Source organism: Balaenoptera ricei, chromosome 20 (genome assembly GCF_028023285.1).
Source record: "Balaenoptera ricei isolate mBalRic1 chromosome 20, mBalRic1.hap2, whole genome shotgun sequence".
In the NCBI taxonomy this organism is placed as follows: domain Eukaryota; kingdom Metazoa; phylum Chordata; class Mammalia; order Artiodactyla; family Balaenopteridae; genus Balaenoptera; species Balaenoptera ricei.
In genome coordinates this window covers 38331939-38358001 of record NC_082658.1, presented here as the reverse complement: position 1 = coordinate 38358001, position 26063 = coordinate 38331939, and the positions used below count along the sequence as shown (strand labels likewise).

Sequence of the window (26063 nt, the reverse complement as noted above, 5' to 3'; positions counted from 1 at the left end):
ACCAGGGCTCGAACCGTGTCCCCTGCATTGGCAGGCAGATTCTTAACCACTGCACCACCGGGGACGTCCCAACAAACACTGTTTTAAAACTTGGAGTTAAAGCACTGAACACAGGTAAGGTTCCAGTTTTCCTGGAATTTACTAAATGTAGTAAAAGTCCCAGTGTCCTGTAAGAGACACGTGAGGACATAATGGCCCTGGGGCCTGCTATTAAAGCATTCAGGCCCACTCCTGAACTGAAGCTATCCGTTAAGAATCTGAATCAACTGTTCTCCATTTCTGTCGGGTTGGTGGTATCTCGGGGCCACGGCGACCTCCAGCGGCCACCCACCGCCCTGCTGCCTGCTCTGGCTCCCCGTGAGAGAGAGGAAGGGAGGAGCGAAGAGCTAGATCCTCGGGAGAGTCCTATTCCCCACACCCTTTATAGACCAGAAGGTCGCAGCTAGCTCGTGGCAGTCTCAGTCCTATTTCTCAGGTGAGAGATCTTCTCAAAACTGAAGGCACCGTTCATTCAGGTCACGGAGAGCAGGGTCGGATCGCGGATGAAAAGTGAAGGTTGGAGGAACACGTCAAGGTGCGGAAGAAGGGAAACCCTCCCCCCCGCGCCAGTCGAAGACCCAGACGGAGCCTCAGGCCCAGCCCTCCCTCCTCTCTTAGCGTTCGGGGTCTTTCTCTCCCTTCTGGCTTTGGGACGGATGACCGCGGCAAAACCAAAACGGAAAATGGATGAACTAAGGTGCCACCGGAGATCTACTTGAGAAGTAACCCGGGGGCGGGGTGGTCACCGGAAGCGGCTGTAAGGTCTCTGTCCCTACAAGGCCCCGCCTTCAATTGCGCTACCAGTAGGCGACAGACCGCCCCCACTTCCGGCCCCTGGAGCCTTAGCCAGCGGCCCCCCTTTTACTGTTCTCCCATTGGCTACCGCAGGGACGCGCTGTGATTTCCCATTGGTCGCGTCTTCTCTCCCGCGCCTCGCCTCCTCCCTCCAGGTACAGTTTCGTCTTCCGGCACCCGATAGGCTAAAGGCTGGGAGGGCGTCTGCCCCATTTGACCAATGAGCGGCGTGAAGAGTGAGGGCGGTGGCTGCGTGGTGGGGGGCAGGGCGGGACTTGGTGTGGCTATTGGCCAGGGTGGGCACAGGCCAGAGATAGGATTGGCTGGGGCGAGGGGCACCGTGGTGGGGTCGAAGCTGAGCGGCCTCCGCAGCTGCGGGAGACGGAAGTAGTGAGAGCGCGGCCTCGGAGGGTCGGGCGGACGCCACTTGGGTGAGTCACCGTGCCCCGTGCACTGCTAGTTTGGGAGCCACAACGACCGCGTCTTGCCCGGCCCCGCCCCGGCCCCACCGGCTTTCGTGAGCCCCGCCTTCTGTCATTCGGGGCTCCGCCTCCGAGTCTTTAGGCTCCGCCTCTAGAACCTGGGTACCTGGGCTCCCCTGTCAGCCTGACCCGCCCCCCCCTACCCCCGGCCCCGTGGCCAGACCACCTGGGTCCGTAAACCCTGGGCCTCCCAGGCCTGTCCTTGTCTCTCCCTCTCTCCGTTTCCCTGAGGCTGCTTGCCAGTGGGCGGTGAGGTAGCACCTTTGGCTTGCCGCTTGCTGGCTCCCCCATGGGGAGGGTGGGCTGTGATTACGGAGGCGGGTAGGGCCACAGATGGAGACTTTTATCCCCACAGCCTTCTGCGGGGCACTGCTGGACTGCCCCTGAGCTCGGATAGCAGGCATAAAGAAAAATGTCAGTGAAACCTGGGCCTGGTTCCCTAAGTGGTTCCCTAAGTGGGCCAAGGAGGCCCATCCTGACATTCCTGTTGCTTGGGCCCATTTGACAGGTACTGACTCTGAGGCCTGCACTGGCCTGATTCTGTCCCCGTTGTGTGGCCTCCTCCCACTAACCTGCACCCCACTTGGTGTCAAGTACACTCAGCAAGGCATGTCCAGCCCTGCTGCCTTCTGATCATAGGTTGTGGTCCCCTCCCTCTTGTCCTCTGCTCTGGACTCTGCCCCCAGCAAACAGGTCAGGTGGGTGCTACTCCCAGACTCAGAGGCTGGCAGAGCGCTCTTGTGGATTCATGTTCCCACCAGGGCCAGAAGTGAGCCCTGGTTGGGCAGTCTCTGTCTCTTCAGAGTTGCAGTTCTTTTGCTCTCCCACAAAGGACAGGGTTTGGAGTGTTTTAATTCTCTTTCTGGGACTGGGAATCAGGACTCTTGAGTCCTGCTCCAGAACTTGATGGCTGCCTTCAGGCCCTGCAGAGTCGCTTGTTGCCTTCTCCTTATGTAGCTCCCATTGCCTCTGTCTAGCATGGTGACTTGTGGAGAGGCTGGAGAATCCAGCCTGCGAGGAAGGCAGATAAGAATTGTGGGGAAGTTCAGGAGGAGATGTGTGGCCTTTGTTGTTTCTATGGTGATGTTAATGTTGCTCTTTGTGCTCATGTTTCTCGGTCTCTTTACAGTGAGAAGCAGGTAGCCAGGACCCTCACCACGGTAGAATGGTGAGTACTCTTTCCTCAGACCACTGTGTTTTCTGTAATCCTTGTGTCTTTCTCCATGAAGCTGCCCGCCCCTCCTGGACCTTGAGCTCCAGGCTACTCTGTTCAGCAACTAAACAGGTTCATCTGCCCTGGAGATAAATTAGGGCTTCTTTAGGTTGCAAAACATCAGCCGATATACAGCACTGGGACGGGAAGCCTCTAGACGTCTTTTTCGGCCTGTGCTATGTCGTGCTTTCCCCACACTACCACTGGCTCCCTTAGCTCTTCATAATGGCCCTTCTCTTGCTTCTCCTGGTCACTGGGTGAAGCTCTCTGTTCTGGTCTGAAAAGCCAGGGCTCCTTTATATCAAGATCCTTGTACTTCCTACTGGGCCCCTTGAATATTGTGGGTGCTGTATCAGGAGTGACTCCACTGAAACTGTGGGGCTCCTCTAGCTCCAAGGTCCTGCTGTCTGTTAAGCTACTGTAGGCAACAGCTGACTGAATATATAGCAGGAGAGCACCCTCAAGGTGCCCAGAATATCACTGGGGGCGGTGTGTATGTGTGTGTGTGTGTTATAATGATCCCATAAATTTTCCACTAACTGTAACTGCCTTTCTTTCACCCCAAGTTCAGGGAACCCCTTAACCCCTGAGAGCTCGGAGGAGGAAGCAGTGAGATGAGAAGGGAGTGGGGAGCTACAAGCCTGGGTCCAGACCAGGTCCTTGCTCTGGCTGTATCTCTTTAGTTCTTTCACATGTCCCCTGTGCTTAGGGACAGGTCAAGGCATTCAGTTGGTGAGAGGACTCGCTCTTTTCCTCCACAGACACGTGGGTGTTTGGGGTGTGCGATATTGTTCTGGTCTCTTCTCAGAAAGCCTGCTGGTCCTGACCCCCACCAACAGATAGCCTCTTTCCTTTTTCTCTTCTGTGATACACTGAAAAGAGTCAGCCTGGTCTAATTTTGAATTCTAGCACCACCACTTAAATACTTTAGGTGAATTGCATACTTTCTCTGTAAGCCTGAAGTCTCATTTCTTTGGGAGTTGAATGGTTTTAGTGAGATAATGTTTGAAACATGTCCGGCTCATAGTAGGCGCTTAATAAAATGTCAGGTTTTTCTCCTATTCCTCCCTTCCCCCAAGACCAAAACCGAAACAAAAGCAATGGTTTCTGAAAGTTACCAGGGACAGGGAGTGTGGGGTTCCAAACGGTTCCTTCTGTGACTCTTGGTGACATTTTGAGCCTCTTATCACTGCCCCTTATTCTTTGGCTCTCTACCCAACTCCCTCCCTCCTCCATGAGTTTTGTTTTTGCATAGCTTCTGTGGTCCATAGTTCTAGCTCTTCTCTTTGCCAGCCTAAGAAATTCTTTCTCCTCCAAGAAGGACTTTCTTACCCAGAAGACACAGGATGTGAAACAAGGGGAGAGGTGGAGCTGAAGAAGTAGGGCTGGGTGGGGGCCTCGGAATAAAAAACCCAGAGAATTTCCCTGTCAGGAGTGTGTAATGACCAAACTGGCACTAGACCAGTGTCCATTCTAAGGGGCAAAAAGGGAGTGGGATTAGTGAGGTCAGGGGATTGGAGGACACTGATGGACCGGGGAATGGTGAGTGGTGGTTTTGGAGGGAAAGGAGGAAGCCTAGAAACTAGAAAGGGCCTCGGGTGGAGGGAGGTGAGCTTCATCCTGGGAATCCGAGCAGGCACTGGGGGGACTCAAAGAGGAGGGGAGGGCGTGGGGACCGACGTCTGCAAGAGTGGTGTGGGGTGGCTCACGTGGGAAGATGGGAAATGAAAAGATGTAGGCGGTCCTGCCGCCCCCTCCCACGCCGTGGCGGGGGCGGGGCAGTCCCGCAGCCCAGACTCCTGAGAGCCCCTAGGAGTCCGCGGAGGACGCGCGCCCACGCCGCGGAGGGGTGGTGGGGAGGGAGGAGTAGGGGGCTGTGGGCGGGGCCCGGGGACCCGCCCCGCCCCCGCCTTCCCGGCGCGGCGAGGTCGGGGAGCTCCCCTCGCCTGGGCGGAGCTGGGCTCGCTCCATTGTGGAGAGGAGGGGAGAGGCGCGGGCCGAGCACCGCCGCCCGCGCTCGCCTCCTGGCCGCAGCGGCTGCACCTGGCCGGTCCCGCAGCCGGGATGCGGCGGACGCCCGAGACTGGCGGGCAGCGCAGCGGCTCCGGGGACATGTGTGCTGGCCCAGACCGCCCGCGACCATGAGCCTGACCGCCCGCGTCTCCTGCTCCATGCTCAGCTGCTTCGTAAGTGCCGGCCCCGCCTGCGGCGGGCCGGGGACCCCGACGCTGGCTGCACCCGCCGCCCTGCCCAGGGCTGGCCCTTGAGATTCCGAATTTCAGCCCATCCCCCTTACCAAGGGCCCTGGCAGGGGAAGGGACATAATCCCTTTTCTTTCTTGGACTTGCTTTAATCTTCGGGTGCCGGGGATTGTCGAAGGCCGGGGATTGGAATTCTGTGACCCATCATTTTAGCCCTGAAGCCGCTGCCCTTGACTGCAGATCTTCAGGCTCCGCCCTGCAGGGGTACATCTCTTTACCTCCGCCTCTCCATCTTGGGCCCACCCGCTGCATCCTTGCTTGGGGATGTGGGATGTGGCTAGTAGGCCGTCTGGGACGTTAGGGGGCTGGTCGGGGAGCACAGGATGTCTGAGCTGTCTCCCTGGCTCCAGTCCCCTCCCCCTTCCACCACTCCATCCCTCACCTGACACGCCAGTCTTTTCTCCTTGACTGTCCCCCAGCCAGCCTCTCTTCTCCATCTTCCCTGCCTCTCTGCCTCTGCAGGCCTCCGTACCTCTGCATCATTCCCAGGCCCCCCCTCCTCCCTCTCTGGCTTAATGCTCCTTCCCAGCTTCCCCCATCTGTCCTCTCAGATATCCCTACCTATCCCCTTCCCGCCCGCCTCCCCCCCCCCAATATCTGCCAGGCCTCCCCTCTCTCTCTCCCCTGGCTGTCCTGGGTCCCCTGGTTCCTCCCAGGCACGTGGATCCCCTCTTCTCCCCTCCCTCCCTGGTGGCTGGGAAAGGAGTTACTTCTGCTTGCTGTGGGTATTCCTGAGGAATTCCCCTCAGATCAGCAGGCAGGGCAGGTTGCTTGGCAGGTGGCAGGAGCTTGTTAGCAGTGTGGGCCTAACTGGAAGAGAAGCTCAGCTCCAAAATGCATCCTCTTTTTGAGAGCATCCGTGAAGGCCCTCTAGAGGCATGGGACTGAATCCCATGACCCACTCCTCTTTGTCTCCTTCACCCACCAGATTGAAGCCTCAGTGGGGTGGCCTCAGGGGCCTGCGTCCCCTCCTGTCTCTGTGACCAACTGCACACCTGGTTCCTATTTCTCAGGGCAGCACTTCCCATTCCCACTTCTGTCTTACCCGTACATTCGCCTTTCTTTTCCTTCATTTTCTCTCCTTCATTTGGGAAATTTGGCTCTACAGGAGATTCCCTCTTTGAGGAGTGCAGATTCCCAGTTACTCTGTGGACCTTACTCTTGTCTTAGGCTTAAGAGGATTGAGTTCTCCCTCCACTTCACCCCTCCCACCAAACCAGGTCTCTCTTCCATTCTCCGGTGACCAGAACCTTTATAAGTGTGTATGGGGTGTATGTGGGTTTATTGAGGGGTGGGGAGCAGAATGAGGCCTAATGGGCCAGGCAGAGCCTGGTGACTTAGGGCTGAGGCCTTCCCCACAGGGTGAGGAGGGGCCCCCCAGCCTGGAGTACATCCAAGCCAAGGATCTGTTCCCCCCCAAGGAACTAGTGAAAGAGGAGGAGAATCTGCAGGTAAGGAAGAGTTGGGGGCCCAGGGTGGGTAGAGCTCCCTGCCTGGTTAAAAAACACCCTCCCTTCCCTCCCCCAACCCAAATATCTCCAAGGGCATCTAGTGTGGGAGCTCTGGCTTCCTGCTCCTCGGTCTCTGGAGGGAGGGGAGCCTGTCTGTATGTGCATTATGGAGGCTTTGGCCCCAGGGAAGGAAAGGCAGCTTTCTTATATAGCTGTTGTCTGGTGCTGTTACCATGGAGAGAACTTTTGTCCTGCCTTGGCCCAGCTTTTCCAGAGGAGATCCTACAGATCAGGGGTTGGAGAGGGGATGGAGGGGTGACTGACTTCTGGACTGAGGGCCCCTCTGCCCCTCGGCAGGTGCCCTTCACAGTGCTGCAGGGTGAGGGAGTGGAGTTCCTGGGCCGCGCAGCCGATGCCCTCATTGCCATCTCCAACTACCGGCTGCACATCAAGTTCAAGGATTCTGTCATCAACGTGAGTTTCTGTCTTGTTCTCCCACACCCAAGCCAGAATCCCTGTGAAATTCAAGGTGGGATTGCTCTAATGCTCTACTTGATCATGTTTCCAAAGAGTTGGGGTTCCCTTCTTTTTCTTACTATCCTTCTTCTAACGGCTGGTCTATCTTTCTGTCTCTCTCACTTAATTTTCCCTTCCCCTCTTCTGTCTTTCCCTCACTCTGTTGCTGGCCCTTCTAGGGGCACAGTGGCTTTGTTGGAAGAGTGCCACTTACCAACTGTGTGACCTTGGTCAATCACCCAGCTGAGGTGCAATTTCCTCCTTAATAATATGGTGTGAAAACACCTGCCTTGTGGTTTCTTGTGATTATTAATTGGGGTCACATATGTAGAGGACCCAGCACCGTTACCAGGCACCTAGGAGGCCCTCAGTAAATGTCGGTTTCCTTTCTTCTATTGATACATCATCTGGGCAGGGGCGGGGATGAGGAGTGATGTGGAGTGGGGGGATCTGAGCGCCAGTCTGCCTTTCCTCTCCAGGTCCCCCTCCGGATGATTGACAGCGTGGAGAGCCGTGATATGTTCCAGTTGCACATCTCCTGCAAGGACTCCAAAGTGGTGAGGTGAGAACGACGGGGCCTCGCTCAGGTCCTCTGGCCCTAGTCTTGTCCAGACATCTCTGCTGCAGGGTTTCTCTGGAGCAAGAAAGGAAAAATACTACCTCCCTTTCCCCATTTGGAAGAAACAGAAAACCCTGTCTGGGTTGGGGGGGTCAATTTCTGATCCACAGTGTCTTGACCTAAAGAAATGGGGATAATGCTTACGGAGTTTTCATAAGGATCAAATGAGAAGATGCATCTGAGAGCACATAGGGTGATATCTGGTGCAGAGTGCTCACATTGTTGTTGGTTCATTTATTTATTCATGTAACATGTATTTATCGAGCACTCTACTCTATGCCAGACTGTTCTAAGCTCTGGGGATACAGCAGGGAACAAACAGACAAAATTTTCTGCCCTCATGGAGCTTATATTCCAGTGGGGAGGTAGGAGTGGTAAATAGTAAGTAAGTAAAATATGTTAAATCATGGTAATGTAAAGTTAAAAAATAAAGCAGGGAAAGGGGATACGGAGTGCTATGGGGGTGAAGGTTGTAGGTTTAAACAAAGTGATCAGAGAAGCCTGCACTGAAAAGGTGACATTTGAGTCAAGGCTTGAAGAAAGTGACCATGTGGGTATTTGGGGGAAGAGTGTGGCAGACAGGGAACAGTGCATGCAAAGGCCCTGAGGTGGGTATGAGCCTGGCACAATGGAAGAATGGCAAGGAGGCTAGTGTGGCTGGAGTGGAGGGCAAGTGGGTCAGGATAGTGGGATACAAGATCTGAGAGGTAAGAGGGGTGTCACGCTGTCATAATGACTGGCTTTTACTTTGAGGGAAGTGAGAAAACCACTGGAGGGTTTTGAGCAAAGGAGTGACGTGGTCTGTTGTAGAATCACTCTGGCTGCTGTATTGAGAAAAGATGGAAGAGGGATGGGGGCAAAAGCTGGGGCAGAAGCTGGGAGACTAATTAAGAAGCTATTGCAGTTACCCAGGTGAGAAATCATGGTGGCTGGTCCAGGTTGGTAGCAATCAAAATGGTGAGAAGTGGTCAGATTTTTGAAGGTAGAGATGATAGGATTTGCTGACACATTGGATATGAGAGAAAGAGGAATCACTCCAAGGATTATTGAAAGGATGCCCAGACTAATAAGAACCTACTGTATAGCACAGGGAACTCTACTCAATATTCTGTAATGACCTATATGGGAATAGAATCTAAAAAAGAAGTGGATATATGTATATGCATAACTGATTCACTTTGCTGTACACCTGAAACTAACACAATGTTGTAAATCAACTATACGCCAATAAAAATTAATTAAAAAAAAAAAAAGATGCCTAGTTTAGAGCCTGCTGTGCACTCGGGACTGTAGGCATTAAGAATAGGAATCCGCATTGCCCTTCCCTTCAAGGAGATTAAAGTCTAGTTGCTAAAGGAAGACTTAACCTGTGGCAATATGCTCTGGGAAAACTTAGTGTTTAATACTCCCAGCATACTAAGAATAACAGAGGAAGGGGTCTGTGGAATGGGTTAGGCTCGGAAGGCCTCAAGGAAGAGGTGGGACCGCAGCTTTCTTCAGAGTATCAGTAGGACATGGCTAGGCTGAGAGGAGACATTATTAAGCAGAAGTGAAAAAACAAGGAGACAGGAATGACATGGGCAGGACTTTCCTCCCTGAAACAGAAGGTTTGTGCGGTCGGGCCCCATTAGAGGGGATCCTTACGTCTCAAGGACAAGAGTTCTTGGGAAGAGAATTGTCACAAAGACAATGTCCTTTGGGTGTTGCCCAGTCTCCCTGGTCCTCCCCAGGGTCCCCATGCCTTACCTCCTGCTTTGCAGTCTCCCCTCCGCATAGCCTTTTTGTGGCTGGGTCTTTGACCCTTATGGCCCCAGTGCTCACTCACCTCTTGCCTCACTTCGTGGCTTCTTGCCTGGCAGGTGCCACTTCTCCACTTTCAAGCAGTGCCAAGAGTGGCTCTCGCGGCTAAGTCGGGCCACAGCGAGACCTGCGAAGCCTGAGGACCTGTTTGCCTTTGCCTACCACGCCTGGTGCCTGGGGCTGACTGAGGAGGACCAGCACACCCACCTGTGTCAGCCAGGTGAGGCCAGGCTGCTCTCTTTAGGAGACTTCTTTTTGTCTCTTGCTTCTCACCCCTCCTCCGCCCTGGACCTCGTGCTCTTGGATGCTGACAGCCATGGGGGCTGTGTTGCAGGAGAGCACATACGATGTCGGCAGGAGGCTGAGCTTGCGAGGATGGGCTTTGACCTGCAGAACGTCTGGAGAGTCTCGCATATCAACAGCAACTACAAGTGAGAGGGTTTTGGGTGGGGAACCAAAACACCTGTCCAGACCCAGACTTCCTCCCTGTGTGGATAAAGCACGGTGGGCACAGCTCCTGGCTCTGTGAGGGGAGGAGGGCTCCTGGTCCCTCTTCCCACAGAGCCATCCCTGGGGATCTTGTGATCACAGGTCTTTAATCAAGCTCCATGACCCCATCTGGTCTCTTCTCAGATTGTGCCCCAGTTACCCCCAGAAGCTGCTGGTTCCCGTGTGGATCACAGATAAAGAGCTGCAGAATGTAGCTTCCTTCCGCTCCTGGAAGCGGGTCCCTGTGGTTGTGTATAGGTGAGGCGGTGGGGGCCGGGGAAGTAGGGAGATGCTTTTTATGCAGTGAGGAGAGTCAGAAGTGGAGGTCTGCGGCAGTGTGGTTGACTGGGAATTGACACTCTTCAGGGAAGTGGCTATGAAATAATTTTAAAAGAAAAACTGCTTCAGTTTTTTTTCTCCTGAGGACGAGGCTTTTGGGGAGTTTACACACTTTTCTTTCTTCCTTCCTTCCTTCCACCCTCCCTCCCTCCCTTCCTCCCTTCCTCCCTTCCTTCCTTCCTTTCTTTCTTTCTCTCTCGCTCTCTCTTTCTCTCTTTTCTTTCTTTCTTTTTAGGACCTCTGTGTGTGTGTGTGTGTGTGTGTATGTGAGAAACATTGCTTTAGAACAGGGGTTGGCAAACCATGGCCTGTGAACCAAATCCGGCCTGTATCCTGTTCTATGTATAGCCTGTGAGCTGTGAATGGTTTCTACATTTTTTTAAAAAATTTATTTATTTTTGGCTGCGTTGGGTCTTCATTGCTGCACGGGCTTTCTCTAGTTGCGGCGAGCCGGGGCTACTCTTCATTGCAGTGCACAGGCTTCTCATTGTGGTGGCTTCTCTTGTGGCAGAGCACGGGCTCTAGGCGCGTGGGCTTCAGTAGTTGCGGCATGTGGGCTCAGTAGTTGTGGCTCACGGGCTCTAGAGCACAGGCTCAGTAGTTGTGGCTCACGGGCTTAGTTGCTCTGTGGCATGTGGGATCTTCCCGGACCAGGGCTCTAACCTGTGTCCCCTGCATTGACAGGCGGATTCTTAACCACTGCGCCACCAGGGAAGTCCTGGTTTTTACATTTTTAAAAGGTTATTTAGGGCTTCCCTGGTGGCGCAGTGGTTGAGAATCTGCCTGCCAACGCAGGGGACACGGGTTCGAGCCCTGGTCTGGGAGGATCCCACATGCCGCGGAGCAACTAGGCCCGTGAGCCACAACTACTGAGCCTGCACGTCTGGAGCCTGTGCTCTGCAACAAGAGAGGCCGCGATAGTGAAAGGCCCGCGCACCGCGATAAAGAGTGGCCTCCGCTTGCCACAACTAGAGAAAGCCCTCGCATAGAGACGAAGACCCAACACAGCCAAAAATAAATAAATAAATAAATAAATAAAATTAAAAAAACAAGACGAAAAACCCCCACAAAGTCAAAAAGTGCTAGAGCAGGTCTCTGGGTCCTGCTAACAGAGTCACAGATTCTAGGACCCAAATCTTTAAAAAAAAAAAAAAAAAAAAAAAGGTTATTTAAAAAAAGAAAACACAGAGAGAAGAATGTGCAACAGAGACTGGCTGTGACTCCCAAAGCTGAAAATTTATTACCTGGTTCTTTACAAAAAAACGTTTGTGCGGCAGGTAGTAAGTAGCCATGAGGTTTGGAGTTGTTCATGCTCTGGGCCCAGGCTTGTTCTCCTGCTGGGTGTCTGTACCTGGAGCAGGTGCTGTGCAGATTTGATGAGTCAAGGTCACCTTGGGAATACACAGCCCATTTGAGAAATATGTGTGACAGTGCTTTGTAAACTGTAAAGCCGTCTCGAGATGTTAAGGGCTTTTGGTTGCTATTATCATAGCCTGGATGATCTGGTGGCCCCTTTTGGCTCTGGAGATCTTGGTCTGGCCCCCTGGGGTCTCAGCAGTAGGCCTCTGGGGACTGTGAATGCCAAGGGCCTGATGGTTTCTTCTGTTTTGTCAGACACCTACGCAACGGGGCTGCCATCGCCCGCTGCAGCCAGCCCGAGATCAGCTGGTGGGGCTGGCGCAATGCCGATGATGAGTACTTAGTCACGTCCATTGCTAAAGCCTGTGCCCTGGACCCAGGGACAAGGACCACTGGGGGCTCTGTCAGCACCGGGAATAGTGATGCCACCGAGGCATGTGACACTGACTTCGGTAAGGTGTGGGTGGTGTCGGCCCCCTGGGGACTAGGCTCCCACCTTGGCCTCCTGGGCTCCCAGGGAGTCCCCAGTGAGAGGGTGGGAAGAAGACGACAACACACAGGGTGTCTGGGTCCCTGTCTTTTGTTGGGGACGAAAAGGTGATGGGGTGTGAGGGGTCTCATCGAAGGGAGTGCCCCAGGGTGGGGTGCGCCTGGGCAGCTGGCCGACCCAGGGTCTTCTCCCTGCTGTGCGTGTGTTTAGATTCCTCCCTGACTGCATGCTCTGGAGTGGAGAGCACAGCTGCCCCCCAGAAGCTGCTGATCCTGGATGCCCGATCCTACACGGCGGCGGTGGCCAACCGGGCCAAGGGTGGAGGTTGTGAATGTGAAGGTATTGCTGTTACCTCAGTGTCTGCAGCCAGCCTGTGCTCTGGTGGCTTTGGGGACAGCTTGTGTAGCGGAAAGAGCCAAACAAACCTGGCCTGGGATCAGGGCTCTGCCACTCAGTGGCTGTGACTATGCTTAAATTGCTTAATCTGTCTGAGTTTTACTTTCTCATCTGTAAAATGGAGATGAAACATGCCTTGCAAAGTTGTTGGACAATAGAGGTTACATATATAAAGTTATTGGCACAGAGCAGCTACTGTTTGTTGAGGATTTACTATATATTGTCACTACTAGTAGTACTCGAGCATCATTGTCATTAATGTTATTGTTAATCACTATTAGTATATGGCACTTGAGCATCCAGAGGTAAAAGGGTATTTAGATTTCCATGGTACATTGAGTTCCCATCCTGGAGTGTTCTGCCCTGCTGGGGAAGCTTTGCCCACTGGACTGCTCTTGTCCTGGATGCCTGTTTCCAGGACGTGCTCTTACGCTCCACTCTCCTCTTGTGTGTGCAGAGTACTACCCCAACTGTGAGGTCGTATTCATGGGAATGGCCAACATCCACGCCATCCGGAACAGCTTCCAGTACCTCCGCGCTGTGTGTAGCCAGATGCCCGATCCCAGCAAGTAGGTGTTCCCTGTTCTGATTCCATCCACCCTCCAGTTTCATCCCTTACCCAGTACTTCTCGTGCTTGGAAGGTCTGGTGGGGAGATGGGGAGTGTGAGACACAGGAAACCTGAGGGCCTAGGTGCAGTGGGCCAGTTCCTAGAACACTTCTTCCACTTCTCAGCCAACGCTTTGGAACGGCCACAGGACACTGGGTTCCTTTTGTTTGGATGAGTTGTCCTCAAGGACACAGAGAACTGGGGAGAGAAAGTGGCTACTAGGTGTGCGTGTGATGCTTCCAAGTTCCTCTGTTGATACGAAGAGTGTCTTGTCCACCTCAGGTCCCATTTTCCCTACCTTCTTGCTAGACACCTCTTGGCAGAAAGGCCATGGGCTGGGCCTCTTAGCTTCAGCTCTCACTGGGAACTTCGTTAAGGTGTGGCTGGCCGTAGCTGGCGGAGAGGCTGTTGTAGCCTCGGCGCCCTTAGTGACAGACGTGACCTCTGCTCCCTTGTAGCTGGTTGTCGGCTCTGGAGAGCACCAGATGGCTGCAGCACCTGTCGGTGATGCTGAAGGCAGCTGTGCTCGTGGCTAATACAGTAGACCGGGAGGGCCGGCCTGTGCTGGTGCACTGCTCAGATGGCTGGGACCGGACGCCGCAGATCGTAGCCCTGGCCAAAATACTGCTGGACCCGTATTACAGGACGTTGGAGGTATTCGGAGGGGTTGGGTGGGAAAGAGCAGAGGGAAAGGGGCATTTGGGGAAGGTACTGGGCCCTCTGGATCCATTTGGGGGATATTTCCGTAGAGGACACGGGTGGCTTTGAGTCCTCTTCTAGGTTTGGGCGTGTTCTCTGCAGCTGCCAGCCCCCTGCTTCGGGCATCCCTGGGAGGAGCACAGTAGCCTTCCCAGAGAGGCCCTACACTGGAACCTCCTCTTTGTCGCAGGGTTTCCAAGTGTTAGTAGAATCTGACTGGCTGGATTTTGGGCACAAGTTCGGAGACCGCTGCGGCCACCAGGAGAACGCAGAGGACCAGAACGAGCAGTGCCCTGTGTTCCTCCAGTGGCTCGATTCTGTTCACCAGTTGCTCAAGCAGTTTCCCTGCCTGTTTGAGTTTAACGAAGCGTTCCTGGTAAGTCCATGAGCCTGAGGCTAGGGTGGGGGCCGGCGGCCCAGGCCCGGTGCAAGCTGTCTTGGCCGTCTAGGTAAAGCTGGTGCAGCATACGTACTCCTGTCTCTACGGCACGTTCCTGGCCAACAACCCCTGTGAGCGAGAGAAGCGCAACATCTACAAGCGGACCTGCTCCGTGTGGGCCCTTCTGCGAGCTGGCAACAAGAACTTCCACAACTTCCTCTACACATCAGGCTCAGAAATGGTAAGTCCGCACCCTTATCCCGTAGGTGCGTCTTGGGGACCTACAGGGAGAAAAGGCCGAGTCAGCGGGAAGGACTCGGGCCCAGAGGCTTAGGAAGGAAGGGGGCCCCGAAACATCTCACAGAACTCACGTACGGGGCTGCTTCCCTAGGTCCTGCACCCTGTGTGTCACGTCCGGGCGCTGCACCTCTGGACAGCTGTTTACTTGCCAGCGTCATCTCCATGCACACTCGGGGAGGAGAGCATGGACCTCTACCTTTCCCCGGTGGCTCAGAGCCAGGAGTTCTCTGGCCGCTCTCTGGACAGGTAAGAAGAGCCCTTTTTGCTCTCTCCTCTCTCCCCTAGGAGGCAGCAACTGCTTTGTGTCTTGCCTAAATGCTGTTCTTTTCCTTTGATGAGATATTTTAAAGGAACCTCTTGAGCCAGTTGAAGGCCAAACTTGGCTCAAGACTCGTAGCTAGCTTGGAGGGCACTCTGTATTGTTCCCAAGGTCCTTTCTTAAGATAAGTGTGGTTACCTTTTTTCCAAGCTGCTGTCACCCTTTGTGACAGACCCAGGGGAGAGGAGAACAGAACAGAAAGGGCTGTTTCAGGAAGGCTTGTGGGAATGGTCTTGATTGATGTTCACTGATAGAAGGCATGGGGAGCTTGCTATCTTAGTAATAACCTTTGCTATGTCCAGCATTAGCTTCCAGAAGCATCTGGCTGTCAGAGAAATGGGTTCCCAGAAGGGGAACAGCCTTCACATTACTCCCTCAGAATTTAAAGGGAGACATAAAAATTAAAGTTATATTCTGGCTGAATATTTGGGGGGAAGTAGAATGGAGATTGGTTAAGTTATAAGAGTAGTATCTGTTCTTTGGTTTTAAAAAAAGCCAAGCAATATAACAGTAGAAAATGGCAGTCCTGCCTCCCTGATCCCTGTCCCCACAGGTGTCCACAGCTGGCACTTTGGTGCGTGCACTTCCAGATGTTTATCTCTACATTGATATAGCCACACTCTCACAATCTCATATAGAAACATTTTTAAAATACAAAAACAATCATTTTGCGTACCGTTCTGCAAATTGTTTTCCCCACTGTGTGTCAGGATGTCACCCATGACAGCACACATAAAGCTGCTTTATTGTTTTTAGCGGCTGCATAATAGTCCAAAATTAGAGTGCATCAAAATTTATATAACCAGTTTTCAGTTGGTCATTTAGGTTTATCCCATTTTTTAATCATTATAGGGGGTGTTTTAGTTAACATCCTTATATGTATATATTAAAAAATTTTTTTGGTAAAATACATACAATATTTACCATCAAAACCATTTTTTTAAAAAAAAATTTGTTTATTTTTGGCTGTGTTGGGTCTTCATTGCTGCATGCGGGCTTTCTCTAGTTGCGGCGAGCGGGGGCCACTCTTCGTTGCGGTGTGCGGGCTTCTTATTGCGGTGGCTTCTCTTGTTGCGGAGCACGGGGCTCTAGGTGTGCAGGCTTAAGTAGTTGTGGCGCGTGGGCTCAGTAGTTGTGGCGCATGGGCTTAGTTGCTCTGCAGCATGTGGGATCTTCCTGGACCAGGGATTGAACCCGTGTCCCCCGCATTGGCAGGTGAATTCTTAACCACTGTGCCACCAGGGAAGTCCCCTAAACCATTTTTAAGTATACAGTTCAGTAGTGTTAGTGTATATGTATACCTTTGCTTTTGTGCTAGTGTTTCTGCCAGATAAATTCTCAGAAATGAAAATGCTGGGTTCAAAGCATATGTGCATTTCTAATTTTGATCTTTGTTTACTGGTGGAAGGTTTTTAAAATTAAAATATAACTTACATAATTGGTTGAATATTATAAAGGAAAACAAAAAACCCCCAACCCCCAAGTTACTGGTTTTAGGGTCTTTGGAGCTGCGTCCATTGTCAGAGGCCTATGGATAGGCTTCAGGAATTCTGTGATTTTTCTCTTTCCACAAACTATGCAGAATTTGGGTATAGGTTCATAAGTTTGCTTTTCTATGGAGAGGGGCCATAACTTTTTATCAGATTCTCAATAAGTTCTGTGACCCATTTAACAACCATTGCCTTAAATCAGTATCTAAGTTTTCAAACCAATAAATGTCTCTTAAATACCTACAAGTTGCCTAGTACTGTAATAGGTTTTATGGGCTGTACCAAAGACATAGAAGACATTGATCCTATAAGATACCTTTAAAAAGCTGTAAGATCAGGCAGAGGACAATTAGAGAACAATTCTAAGTTAGCATCTAAGCAAATAAGAATGTGTCTTGTTCAAAGCTACTAGAGAAATGAGAAGTAAGAAAGGGGTCATAGGGCTTCCCTGGTGGCGCAGTGGTTGGGAATCCGCCTGCCAATGCTGGGGACACGGGTTCGGGCCCTGGTCTGGGAAGATCCCACATGCTGCGGAGCAACTGGGCCCGTGAGCCACAACTACTGAGCCTGCGCGTCTGGAGCCTGTGCGCCGCAACAAGAGAGGCCGCGATAGTGAGAGGCCCATGCACCGCGATGAAGAGTGGCCCCCGCTTGCCACAACTAGAGAGAGCCCTCGCACAGAAACGAAGACACAACACAGCCATAAATAAATAAATAAATTATAAAAAAAAAAAAAATAGAAAGGGGTCATAGGGTGACTGTTTACTCAGAGATGTTTTCGTGGAAGACCAGGCAGGAACCATGGCTTTTTAGTGTCCCTAGTGCCTGGCTCAGGGCCTGGCACATAACAGGTGATTTAGTAAATGCTTAAATGAACAAACGAATGGAATAAAGGGAGTTATGAGCTTGGTAACAAGGTTAGTGGAGAGGGGTCCAAAAGAATTAGAAGCATGAGAGAGTTTCTAATTTTTTTAAAAAGAAGAACCACCTCTCTGGAGCTGGCAGGGTTTGGGAAGAGGTATTTTGAGGAATAGAAGGAAATAAACAGGATAGTTCATTGAGGGCTTTTATACTGAGGAGTTTATTTTGTTTTTTTGTTTTTTATAAATTTATTTAATTAATTAATTTATTTTTGGCTGCGTTGGGTCTTCGTTGCTGCGCGCGGGCTTTCTCTAGTTGTGAGCGGGGGCTACTCTTCGTTGCGGTGTGCGGGCTTCTCACTGTGGTGGCTTCTCTTGTTGAGGAGTATGGGCTCTAGGCACGCGGGCTTCAGTAGTTGTGGCGCATGGGCTCAGTAGTTGTGGCTCACGGGCTCTAGAGCGCAGGCTCAGTAGTTGTGGCGCACGGGCTTAGTTGCTCCGCGGCATGTGGGATCTTCCTGGACCAGGGCTCGAACCTGTGTCCCCTGCGTTGGCAGGCGGACTCTTAACCACTGCGCCACCAGAGAAGCCCCTGAGGAGTTTATTTTGATTCAGTTGTCAATAGTAAGTCATCATGACCTGGTAACAATGGGATTTTTCAAGAATTAATCAGTGAGCAGTGTAGTTGGAGGCACAGAGACCAGCCAGCACTGTTGTAATTCAGATATGAAAGGAAGAGTCCTTGGAAAAGAGAAAGGATTAAATTCAGATGTTGTTGAGAAGTCATTAGCAGTCTGTGGAGTTGCCTGAACATTGAAGGGTGGAAGTGAAGAGTAAAGAGGCCAGTCAAAGACAGGTCCCAAGTCTCTGAGCTTAGAAACCAGGAGGATATTAGTACCACCTATAGACACTGGAAAGTTGAGAAGATGCGTCAGTTCAGGGAGAAGGAGGAGATACAGGCAGGTTGGGATTGAAATATTTTGACAGCACACAGGAGGTGTGCTGCAGGCAGCTCGAGATGGGGTTGGATTTAGAGGAGTAGTTGTATAAGGGTTTTAAAGGAAATGGTTTCTCTAACAGCTGACCGGACTCACCTTCGGTTCTACCTTTCCCTAGATCAGAAACGTCCTGCTCTCTTTCCTCTTCTTCCATTAAAGTGCAACAACACATTCTTCTCTCCCCAGCTCAGATCCTACCCTGTCTGTGTAGCCTTCCCTGACCACGTTAGCTGGATGAGCTCTCTTCATGGTTCCAAACTCCTCAGGCATTATTGTCTCTACCAGCATTATTAATTAGACCTTTGGTGTACATAGGAGTCAGCTGTGGGGGACTGCAGGCTGTTGCTATTGGTGAATCTGGATAAAGAGTACATTGGATTTCTTCACACTCTTCTCTCTACTTCTTTTGTATGTTTGAAATTTCTATAATAAAAAGTAAAAAAAAAAAAAAAAAAAGAAAAGAAAAAAATTAACAAGTTGCTAAGCTGTGAGATTCAAGCTGTGGCTGTGGGACTCCAGAAACAGTAATTGTAACTGTCGTTATTGTCTTCCTGGAATTTGTTAGCACACAAACACACATTGATCACGAAAGCAAAATCAAACACAAGAATACTTTTAAAGAAGTATTAATAAGTTTCAAAAACCAAACACTTAAAAAAAATCAGCTAGCTCTATTGTAACTCCACCTTTGAGGGATTTTTCAGTGTGGGCTGGGCTGACTGAGGCATCTGAAAATAGGAGTCCAGCGAAGTCTCCACTGTTTCCTGGCAAATTTCCCTCAAGTTTTGTTGCTCCAGGGACTTTAGAACTGTGTTAAAAATTAGGGCGGTCATTCTTGAAAATGTCTGTTACCCATTTGGTGTACCAGAATGCCTCTAGAACTTTGAGTGCTGTATACTAGGGGAAGTTTCCGTGGTGACTTGGGACTCAGAGGAGTACGCTGCCACTAAGTGGTTGTAAAAAGCTGTGCTGGTTACTCCTGTGATGGAGGGATAATTTATAATAAGGAAAGCTGTAAAAATGAGGAGTCGTGAGTGTAGTCTTTATGTATTTATTTATTTTGGCCGCGCCCTGCGGCATGTGGGATCTTAGTTCCCCAACCAGAGATCGAACTTGGGCCCCTGCAATGGAAGCGCAGAGTCTTAACCACTGGGCCACTGGGGAAGTCCTGTGAGTGTAGTCTTAATAAGTTTGCGGTTGGTTGCCTATATTTTGAATCCTTGTAGCATCTCTGCAAGGTAATTTATTGTCATTTTATGGAGGAGAGAAACCAAGTGTCTGAGAGGTTAAATAGCTTACTTGTAGACACATAGCTAATCAGTGTCAGAGCCAGCATCGTCAAGCTCCAGAACCCACCTTATTTCTGTCTTGCCATGTGCGATAGAGGCAGTTAGACATTAGGTGTGAGGCCGAGGTGTAGTCCTGGCCTGAAGGGTAGATTTGGAAGGCATCAGCTTAGAAGGCAGTTGAAGCCACGGGAGTGGTTGAGATTGCCAGGGAGACTGTGTGGGGTGAGACTGATGAAAGCTGAGGACAGAGCCTGGGTTCTGGAGTTCATGTCCTCCACTTTTTGCAGAGCAGACTTTTTGCAGTGAACATTGGTCATCTGTAATCTTAAATGTTGTTATTTCTTGTGAACTCTGGCTTTGATTGCTTTGATGACCCAATTCCTGTATATGGGAGGTAGCTCAGTTCCTGACCTGGAGGTGGTGTGTTGTCATTCCAGATTACCTAAAACGAGATCTATGGATGATCTTCTTTCTGCCTGTGACACAAGCAGCCCCCTGACGCGCACGTCCAGTGACCCTAACCTGAATAACCACTGTCAGGAGGCCAGAGTAGGCCTGGAGCCCTGGCACGGCAATCCTGAGGGATCCGAGACAACCGTCGTGGAATCTGGGGTAGGAGGTCTTCAGCAGACTGTAGGAGAAATGGCTCTTCCTCCATCTCTGCCCAGCAGCCAGAAAGACTACTTGAGCAATAAACCTGTCAAGAGTCACAGAAGCTCTTCTCCAAGTTACAGACTGCTTAATGCTGCGGTGCCCCAGGAAGCGAAGGGCGGCACCTCTGATCCTGAGACCAAAGTCCTAGAAGAGACTAAGGCACCAGCTCCCGACCCTCCTGCCCAGGATGAGCTGGGTAGGACTTTAGATGGCACAGAGGAGCCACCTGAACATTGTCCTGAAAAAGCAGCTGTCCGAGCACTCTCTAAAGTTGTTTCCAGCAAGCGTGATGGAGCTTGTGATTTTCCTGAGTCTTCCCAGGACTCCCTCACAGGTGCCCCCGAGCAGGCCCAGCTAGACTCTGTGCTAGGTGTGCCCTCCAGAGGTGCTCCAGCTCACGGGCTGGGCACCCTTTGCAACCCACCGAGCGCTACCTGCCAAATTCCTCCAGACCCAAGCACTGACTTTCTCAACCAAGACCCGCCAGGGTCTGTGGCAAGTGTCTCCCACCAGGAACAGCCCAGTTCTGTGCCAGATCTGATTCAGGGGGAAGAAGACATGGGCAAAAGAGAGAATAATAGGAATGGGCAGTTATTGGAAAACCCTCGCTTTGGAAAGGTGCCATTGGAATTGGCCCGAAAGCCAATTTCTCAGAGCCAGATCAGTGAGTTCTCTTTCTTAGGGTCCAACTGGGACAGCTTCCAAGGGATGGTGACTTCATTCCCGAGTGGGGAGACCACCCCTCGGCGGCTGCTTTCCTATGGCTGTTGTAGCAAGAGGTCGAGCAGTAAGCAGATGCGGGCAACAGGGTCCTACTTTGGGGGACAGTGGGCTCAGAGAGAAGGGGTGAGGTCACCGGTCTGTTCTAGTCATTCCAATGGACACTGTACTGGTCCAGGAGGAAAAAACAACCAGATGTGGTTGTCTGGTCACCCAAAGCAGGTCTCCAGCACGAAGCCCGTTCCCCTGAGCTGCCCTTCTCCAGTGCCTCCTCTCTACCTGGATGACGATGGACTCCCCTTTCCCACGGATGTGATCCAGCATAGATTACGGCAGATTGAAGCAGGGTACAAGCAAGAGGTGGAACAGCTACGTCGACAGGTGCGTGAGCTGCAGATGAGGCTGGATATCCGCCACTGCTGCGCCCCTCCAGCAGAGCCCCCCATGGACTATGAGGATGATTTTGTAAGTACTCACCTACTGCCACCCAGCCACTCGTTCTGTCCATCCGTCCAGCCTTTCGCCCATTCCATATCCATTCACTGGGTACTTGCTGTGTGCCAGAGTTAGGGGGTTGGGCTGTCGGATGAAAGACATAGTCCCTGCTCGCAAGGAGCTCACAGTCTATTGGGAGAGACAAGGAGACAGTTAGAATGCTGTTCTTAAGTGTTGAGGGAAGCATCAGGTGTTGGGGGCCTGGGTGGAGTCAAAGGTCGGGGAAGGCTCTCCTGAGAAGCTAATGCTTGAGCCGAGTGCTGAAGATTGTGTCGCTTTTAGCCATGTAGAGAGTGAAAAAGAAATACCATTTGCAGAAGCATGGAGGCAATAGGTACTCCAGCGGTATGGCTTGAATAAAGGGGTGTGTGTGTGTTCGCACACGTGTGTGTGCATGCGTGCACACTTGTGCTGGGACTGTGAGGGAGGGAGTTGGTAGTGCGGCGGGAGGTGAACTTGGGAAGTGGAAAGGGATGAGAAAGGTCAGCTTGAGTGCCTGTGTTGTGTGGATTCTACCCTCAAGGCAATAAAAGTTTTGGCTAGTGAGTCACATGATCAGATTTGCATTTAAGAGTACTACCCTAGAGGGACTTCCCTGGTGGTCCAGTGGTTTAGACTCCGCGCTGCCAACGCAGGGGGCATGGGTTCGATCCCTCATCGGGGAACTAAGATCCTGCATGCCGAATGGCACGGCCAAAAAAAAAAAATTGAGTACTAAAAAGAGTGCTACTACCCTAGCAACAGTGTGTCAAGCGGATGAAACCCAGGTGGGGAGGCTGGTTAGGACGTTTTGGAATAAGCCAGGTGAGAGATTATGAGGACCATCTAGGCTTCGCTGGGTCGGGAGGCCTTGGGTTCTGGCACAGCAGTCCTCAGGGAGCTTCTAGAAGCCAGCTCTAGGACATTCCCCCTTGCCTGCTGCCCACTTCTCTGCTGGTGGGGTGGTCAGGGCTAACAACTTCTTACTATTCAGGGTGATGGTTTAGAACAGGAGTCAGCAAATTTGTTTGGTAAAGAGCCAGATAGTAAATACTTCAGGCTTTGTGAGACATATAATCTCTTTTGCAGCTACTAGGCTCTTCTGTCGTGGCACAGAAGCAGCCATAATGACCATGTGTAAATGAATTGAGTGTGGCTGTCTTCCAACTTGACTTACAAAAACAGGCAGTGGGCCAAATTGGCCTGTGGGCCGTAGTTTGCGAACTCCTGATTTAGAATGTAACAGGAGAAATATTCTTTCCTTGCTGTGATGGAGCATATTGGTTAAGAGCACGGGTCTGAAGCTGGAACACTAGGTCCAAATCCCACGTTTACTACCTATTATCAGCTCTTAACTCTCTCTATGGCTTAGTTTCCATATTTGTAAAATGGGGATAATAATAGCATACATAAGATTGTTGTGAGGAATTAAATAAATTCACGCATGTGATGCACTTAGGAACAGTGCCTGATGCATAGTAAACAATAAATGTTAGCGATGATGAAGATGATGGTGGTGATGCCTTTGCTTTTCCTTTAGACGTGTTTGAAGGAGTCAGATGGCAGTGATACAGAAGATTTTGGTTCTGATCACAGTGAAGACTGCCTTTCAGAAGCAAGCTGGGAACCTGTTGATAAGAAAGAGACTGAGGTATGTCCAGGCAAATATGTGGCAGGTACTTCTGCAAGCCAGTGAGTTCTCATACTTCTCAGAGATGAGTGACATGTTCTTCCCCAGATGAGTCTCTCTGTAGGGAAGTAGTAGCTGCCTAGGCCTTGTCATTTTCTTCTGGGATGCTTTCCTTGTTGCAGTGTTGCTTTTCCACTCTGTTGACAAGGACCTGGGATTTTTCCTTGTGCCTTCTGTTAGGTGACTCGCTGGGTTCCAGACCATATGGCATCACATTGCTATAATTGTGACTGTGAATTCTGGTTGGCCAAACGCAGACACCATTGCAGGTAAGATGTTGCCTATGATTCAGTATGGCTCGTAAAACCTGCTGAGGGACATAGTTATGAACTAAACTGAATTAACCTGAAAATGGAGATATCTTAATAGGAACTATTTTTGTTTTCTCCCAACTTTTTCTTTACTCATGTAAGGCCTTTTAGAGTATCATTCATTCCCAGTATATCGGCATTTCTGATGAACTCTCCCCTCTTTGTGCTTTGGCAGAAATTGTGGGAATGTATTTTGTGCTGGCTGCTGCCACCTGAAGTTGCCCATTCCTGATCAACAACTCTATGATCCAGTTCTCGTCTGTAACTCATGTTACGAACATATCCAAGTATCTCGGGCCAGGGAACTCATGAGCCAACATCTGAAGAAACCCATTGCTACAGCTTCCAGTTGAATGCCAGAGGAGAAGACCTGTACAGTTTTAGCAGGTTTGAAGGGAGGATCTGCTTCAGGTGTAGTTTTGAAGGTTCCTTGGTGTGGCTCATGAAATCACAGAGCTCAAAGATACAGTCTTGAGAAATCCTCCTTGGTACCATGAGACTGGAGCAGAGGAATTCCAATTTGGCAGGAGGTCCTCTACTGGTGAGACCCTTACCTTGGGGTAATGGTCCTGATCCAGACCCAGAGTCTGGAAGCTTAACGTTGAGTTGGTGGCTCCAGTTTCTTTCTCCTGGGGTCACAAGATGATGATTTCATAGATACTGCCTGGTGATGTGTGTGCCCCAAACAGCAATAGAAAGGCATATGTATAACCAAACTCCAAATGATAACCAGATCCATCTCTCCTCCACCTTGAAAAAGGCAGATTATAGTATATAAGATAGGAATTCCTATCCTATTTGAAATGAACTATACCCTGTACCTCTGTGCTCTGTGTCTGTGCATGAAGGCTCAGTCTTTAGAGGCACTCCCTCTAGTTGCATTAGTTCTGTCTTTCTGTGGAGTTTGGTTTAAAGACTGGTTCAGCAAGTGGAGGTTTTGCTGTATTTTTCACTTGGCTCCTCAGCCAGCATCAGTGAATATTCAGTTTAGGGGGACAGTTTTAGGGAGTGAGACCTTTTTGGGAGCAGAGGAAAACTCTGCTGATGTTCAGTCCTGGCAGAAATCAGTTATTTTGAGCTGTGAAGGCAGGAGTCTTTGTTACTCAGTGGCAGCTCTCGAGGTATGCACTGTGAAGAATGAGAAGGGAAAAGCAGAAATTATCCTTGTGAAATATTTGCTGATTGTGCCCTACCCTTTGCGCCTGACTTTTCCTAGTTGTCCTGGTGCTAACACGGGAGCTACACCTTGATCCTCTCCTGGCATGAAAATAAAACACTGTTTTTTTTTGGTTGTTGTTCCATTGCCCACTTCCCACATGTCCTCTTTCCCTTGGCTGCTGCCTCCTCTGGGTCACACTGCTTCTTATCCTGAACACTTGACACCTTGAGGGTAGAATCTAGTGTTTGGTTTTTACCTCCTATAATACGCTGTTTGGTATGTGAGGGTTTCAGTACAAATGCTGCTGTCTATTTCTGTGCACTTAACAATGGAACCCAAACAGAAGAGAATTTAGCCTCGATACCAAAATTGGGAGAGAAAATGTGTCCATTTGGACCAAACGGTTTTTTTTTGTTTTTGTTTTTTCATCTTAATATGTACCAGTGGCACTTAACCAAAAGATACAGTGATATAGCCATGTACTGTGGTTGGGACAGATACAGTCTCCTTGACCTATAATGAAACCACTAGGATTTTCTTATATATTTTCCTTAATTCGTTGGTGTATAAAAGGTAAATTACCCTTAGGCTTAGCCTGTTTTAAAATTATCGTAGCCGTCTAACTGCTACTTGTTCATGTTTCTTCCTAGAAAAAAAATTTTCATTCGAAAATAACTAGGATCTGCATTTAGAACAAGAACTGTTATTTGTCCTGACCTTTTCTTCAGCCCTACTGAGAAGCATCTGTGCTTTTATACTTGCCATGGATGTAACCTAAAAAGTTTTGGCGTATCTAGGTCAGTCTAGCGGAACTTTTTTTCGTTTAAATGGAGTTGAATAATGGAGATTTTGTGTCCAGGAAATTCCTGAGATCATTGAAAAAATAACAAACTATTCCTTGTCTTGATACATAAAATTCTTCTAAGCATTTTCTCAGTCATTAAAATTTATTGCCAGTTGTGAGTGGCTTTTTAATTAACTTGACTTTCACTGCACTTCGATTGGCAACGTTTGAGAAGACTGTATCTGTCTACTTTGTGTGGCTGTTTTGAGGGGCTGTCCCGTCAGTGAACATACTGCATGGCCTTGGAGAGAGACTCTGGGCTCTCAGCTCAGATGTATTCATCAAATACTCCTTTCAGAGCTCTTGTGGGTGTAAGTGACACGATGTGGCCAAAAATCCAAACTGTGCAGTTGCGTTGTGACAAACATGCAATGTGCTGTAAAAACTCGATACAATTTAAATAAAATCTCTATATTAGTGCTGCTTTGTTGGGTCTTTTTCTTCATTTTCAGTTTCTAAGAAAACTTAATACTCATTTTTTCTTTGACCATGAGAAAGGACTGAAACAGTACACCCCTTCCTCCCAACCATTTCCATTTTTAAAATGGCCCTCTCTTTTTATCAGCACAACTCCTGCTATATTCTTAGTTATTGATCAGATAGGGGAGTTATGCTTACGGATCCTGTAGGGTTCTATCCCATCTCATGTGAGGTTTATTTCTCTTTAATGTCTAAAATTTCACCAGCTGGTTGATCAGGCAACCCTGCTTCCTGCTTCCCTCCTCACAGGCTCCCTCCGTTTTCTTTCCACTTTGGGTAAACGGTCTTGGGCAAAATATTGGCTGAAGACAGTGTATTTCAAAACATGTAAAATGCTACTCTCTGAAAGGTGGATTTGTGTACTCAGGATACTATACCACCATCACCATTTTTATTTGGAGAGACAAGCAAGTCAACTGTTAGGACTAAGGTTATAGAGTTGTGCCCTTTGCTGTCGAGAAACGTCCGATTTTGTACTGCCCCACTGCACACTTGCTGAATTCTAAAGTCCCACAGGTCCGCCGGCCGCGGGGAAATAT

At 50.1% G+C, this 26063-nt stretch overlaps 1 protein-coding gene across 7 annotated transcripts; it reads left to right on the top strand.

Moving 5' to 3' along the window:
- The first annotated feature begins 694 nt into the window (after window positions 1-694).
- Window positions 695-25466, top strand: MTMR4 (myotubularin related protein 4). Of its 7 annotated transcripts, none has more exons than XM_059907319.1 (20): window positions 695-736; window positions 928-989; window positions 2446-2484; window positions 6152-6241; window positions 6599-6715; window positions 7237-7319; window positions 9236-9396; window positions 9511-9607; window positions 9810-9923; window positions 11619-11815; window positions 12064-12192; window positions 12707-12818; window positions 13317-13512; window positions 13748-13933; window positions 14007-14177; window positions 14328-14482; window positions 19630-21031; window positions 22581-22691; window positions 22911-22999; window positions 23217-25466. In XM_059907319.1, exons 3-20 carry the CDS (start codon window positions 2482-2484, stop codon window positions 23392-23394), a joined length of 3591 nt encoding a protein of 1196 aa, XP_059763302.1. In that variant the 5' UTR covers window positions 695-736; window positions 928-989; window positions 2446-2481; the 3' UTR covers window positions 23395-25466. The 7 variants fall into 7 exon arrangements, with proteins under 7 accessions (XP_059763302.1, XP_059763301.1, XP_059763299.1 ...); XM_059907317.1 differs by lacking the exons at window positions 695-736; window positions 928-989 and adding exons at window positions 1168-1265; window positions 1672-1824; XM_059907318.1 differs by lacking the exon at window positions 695-736 and having other exon boundaries at window positions 862-989.
- The last annotated feature ends 597 nt before the right edge of the window (window positions 25467-26063 follow it).

What these genes read in the sequence shown, in the direction of transcription:
- MTMR4 (XM_059907314.1), top strand. Translation starts at nt 6,104, where the DNA reads ATGGGCCAGGCAGAGCCTGGTGACTTAGGGCTGAGGCCTTCCCCACAG. An exon ending in AGTTTAACGAAGCGTTCCTG is followed by an intron (nt 13,934 to 14,006) that starts GTAAGTCCATGA and finishes TTGGCCGTCTAG; the next exon opens with GTAAAGCTGGTGCAGCATAC. An exon ending in TCTGGCCGCTCTCTGGACAG is followed by an intron (nt 14,483 to 19,629) that starts GTAAGAAGAGCC and finishes TTGTCATTCCAG; the next exon opens with ATTACCTAAAACGAGATCTA.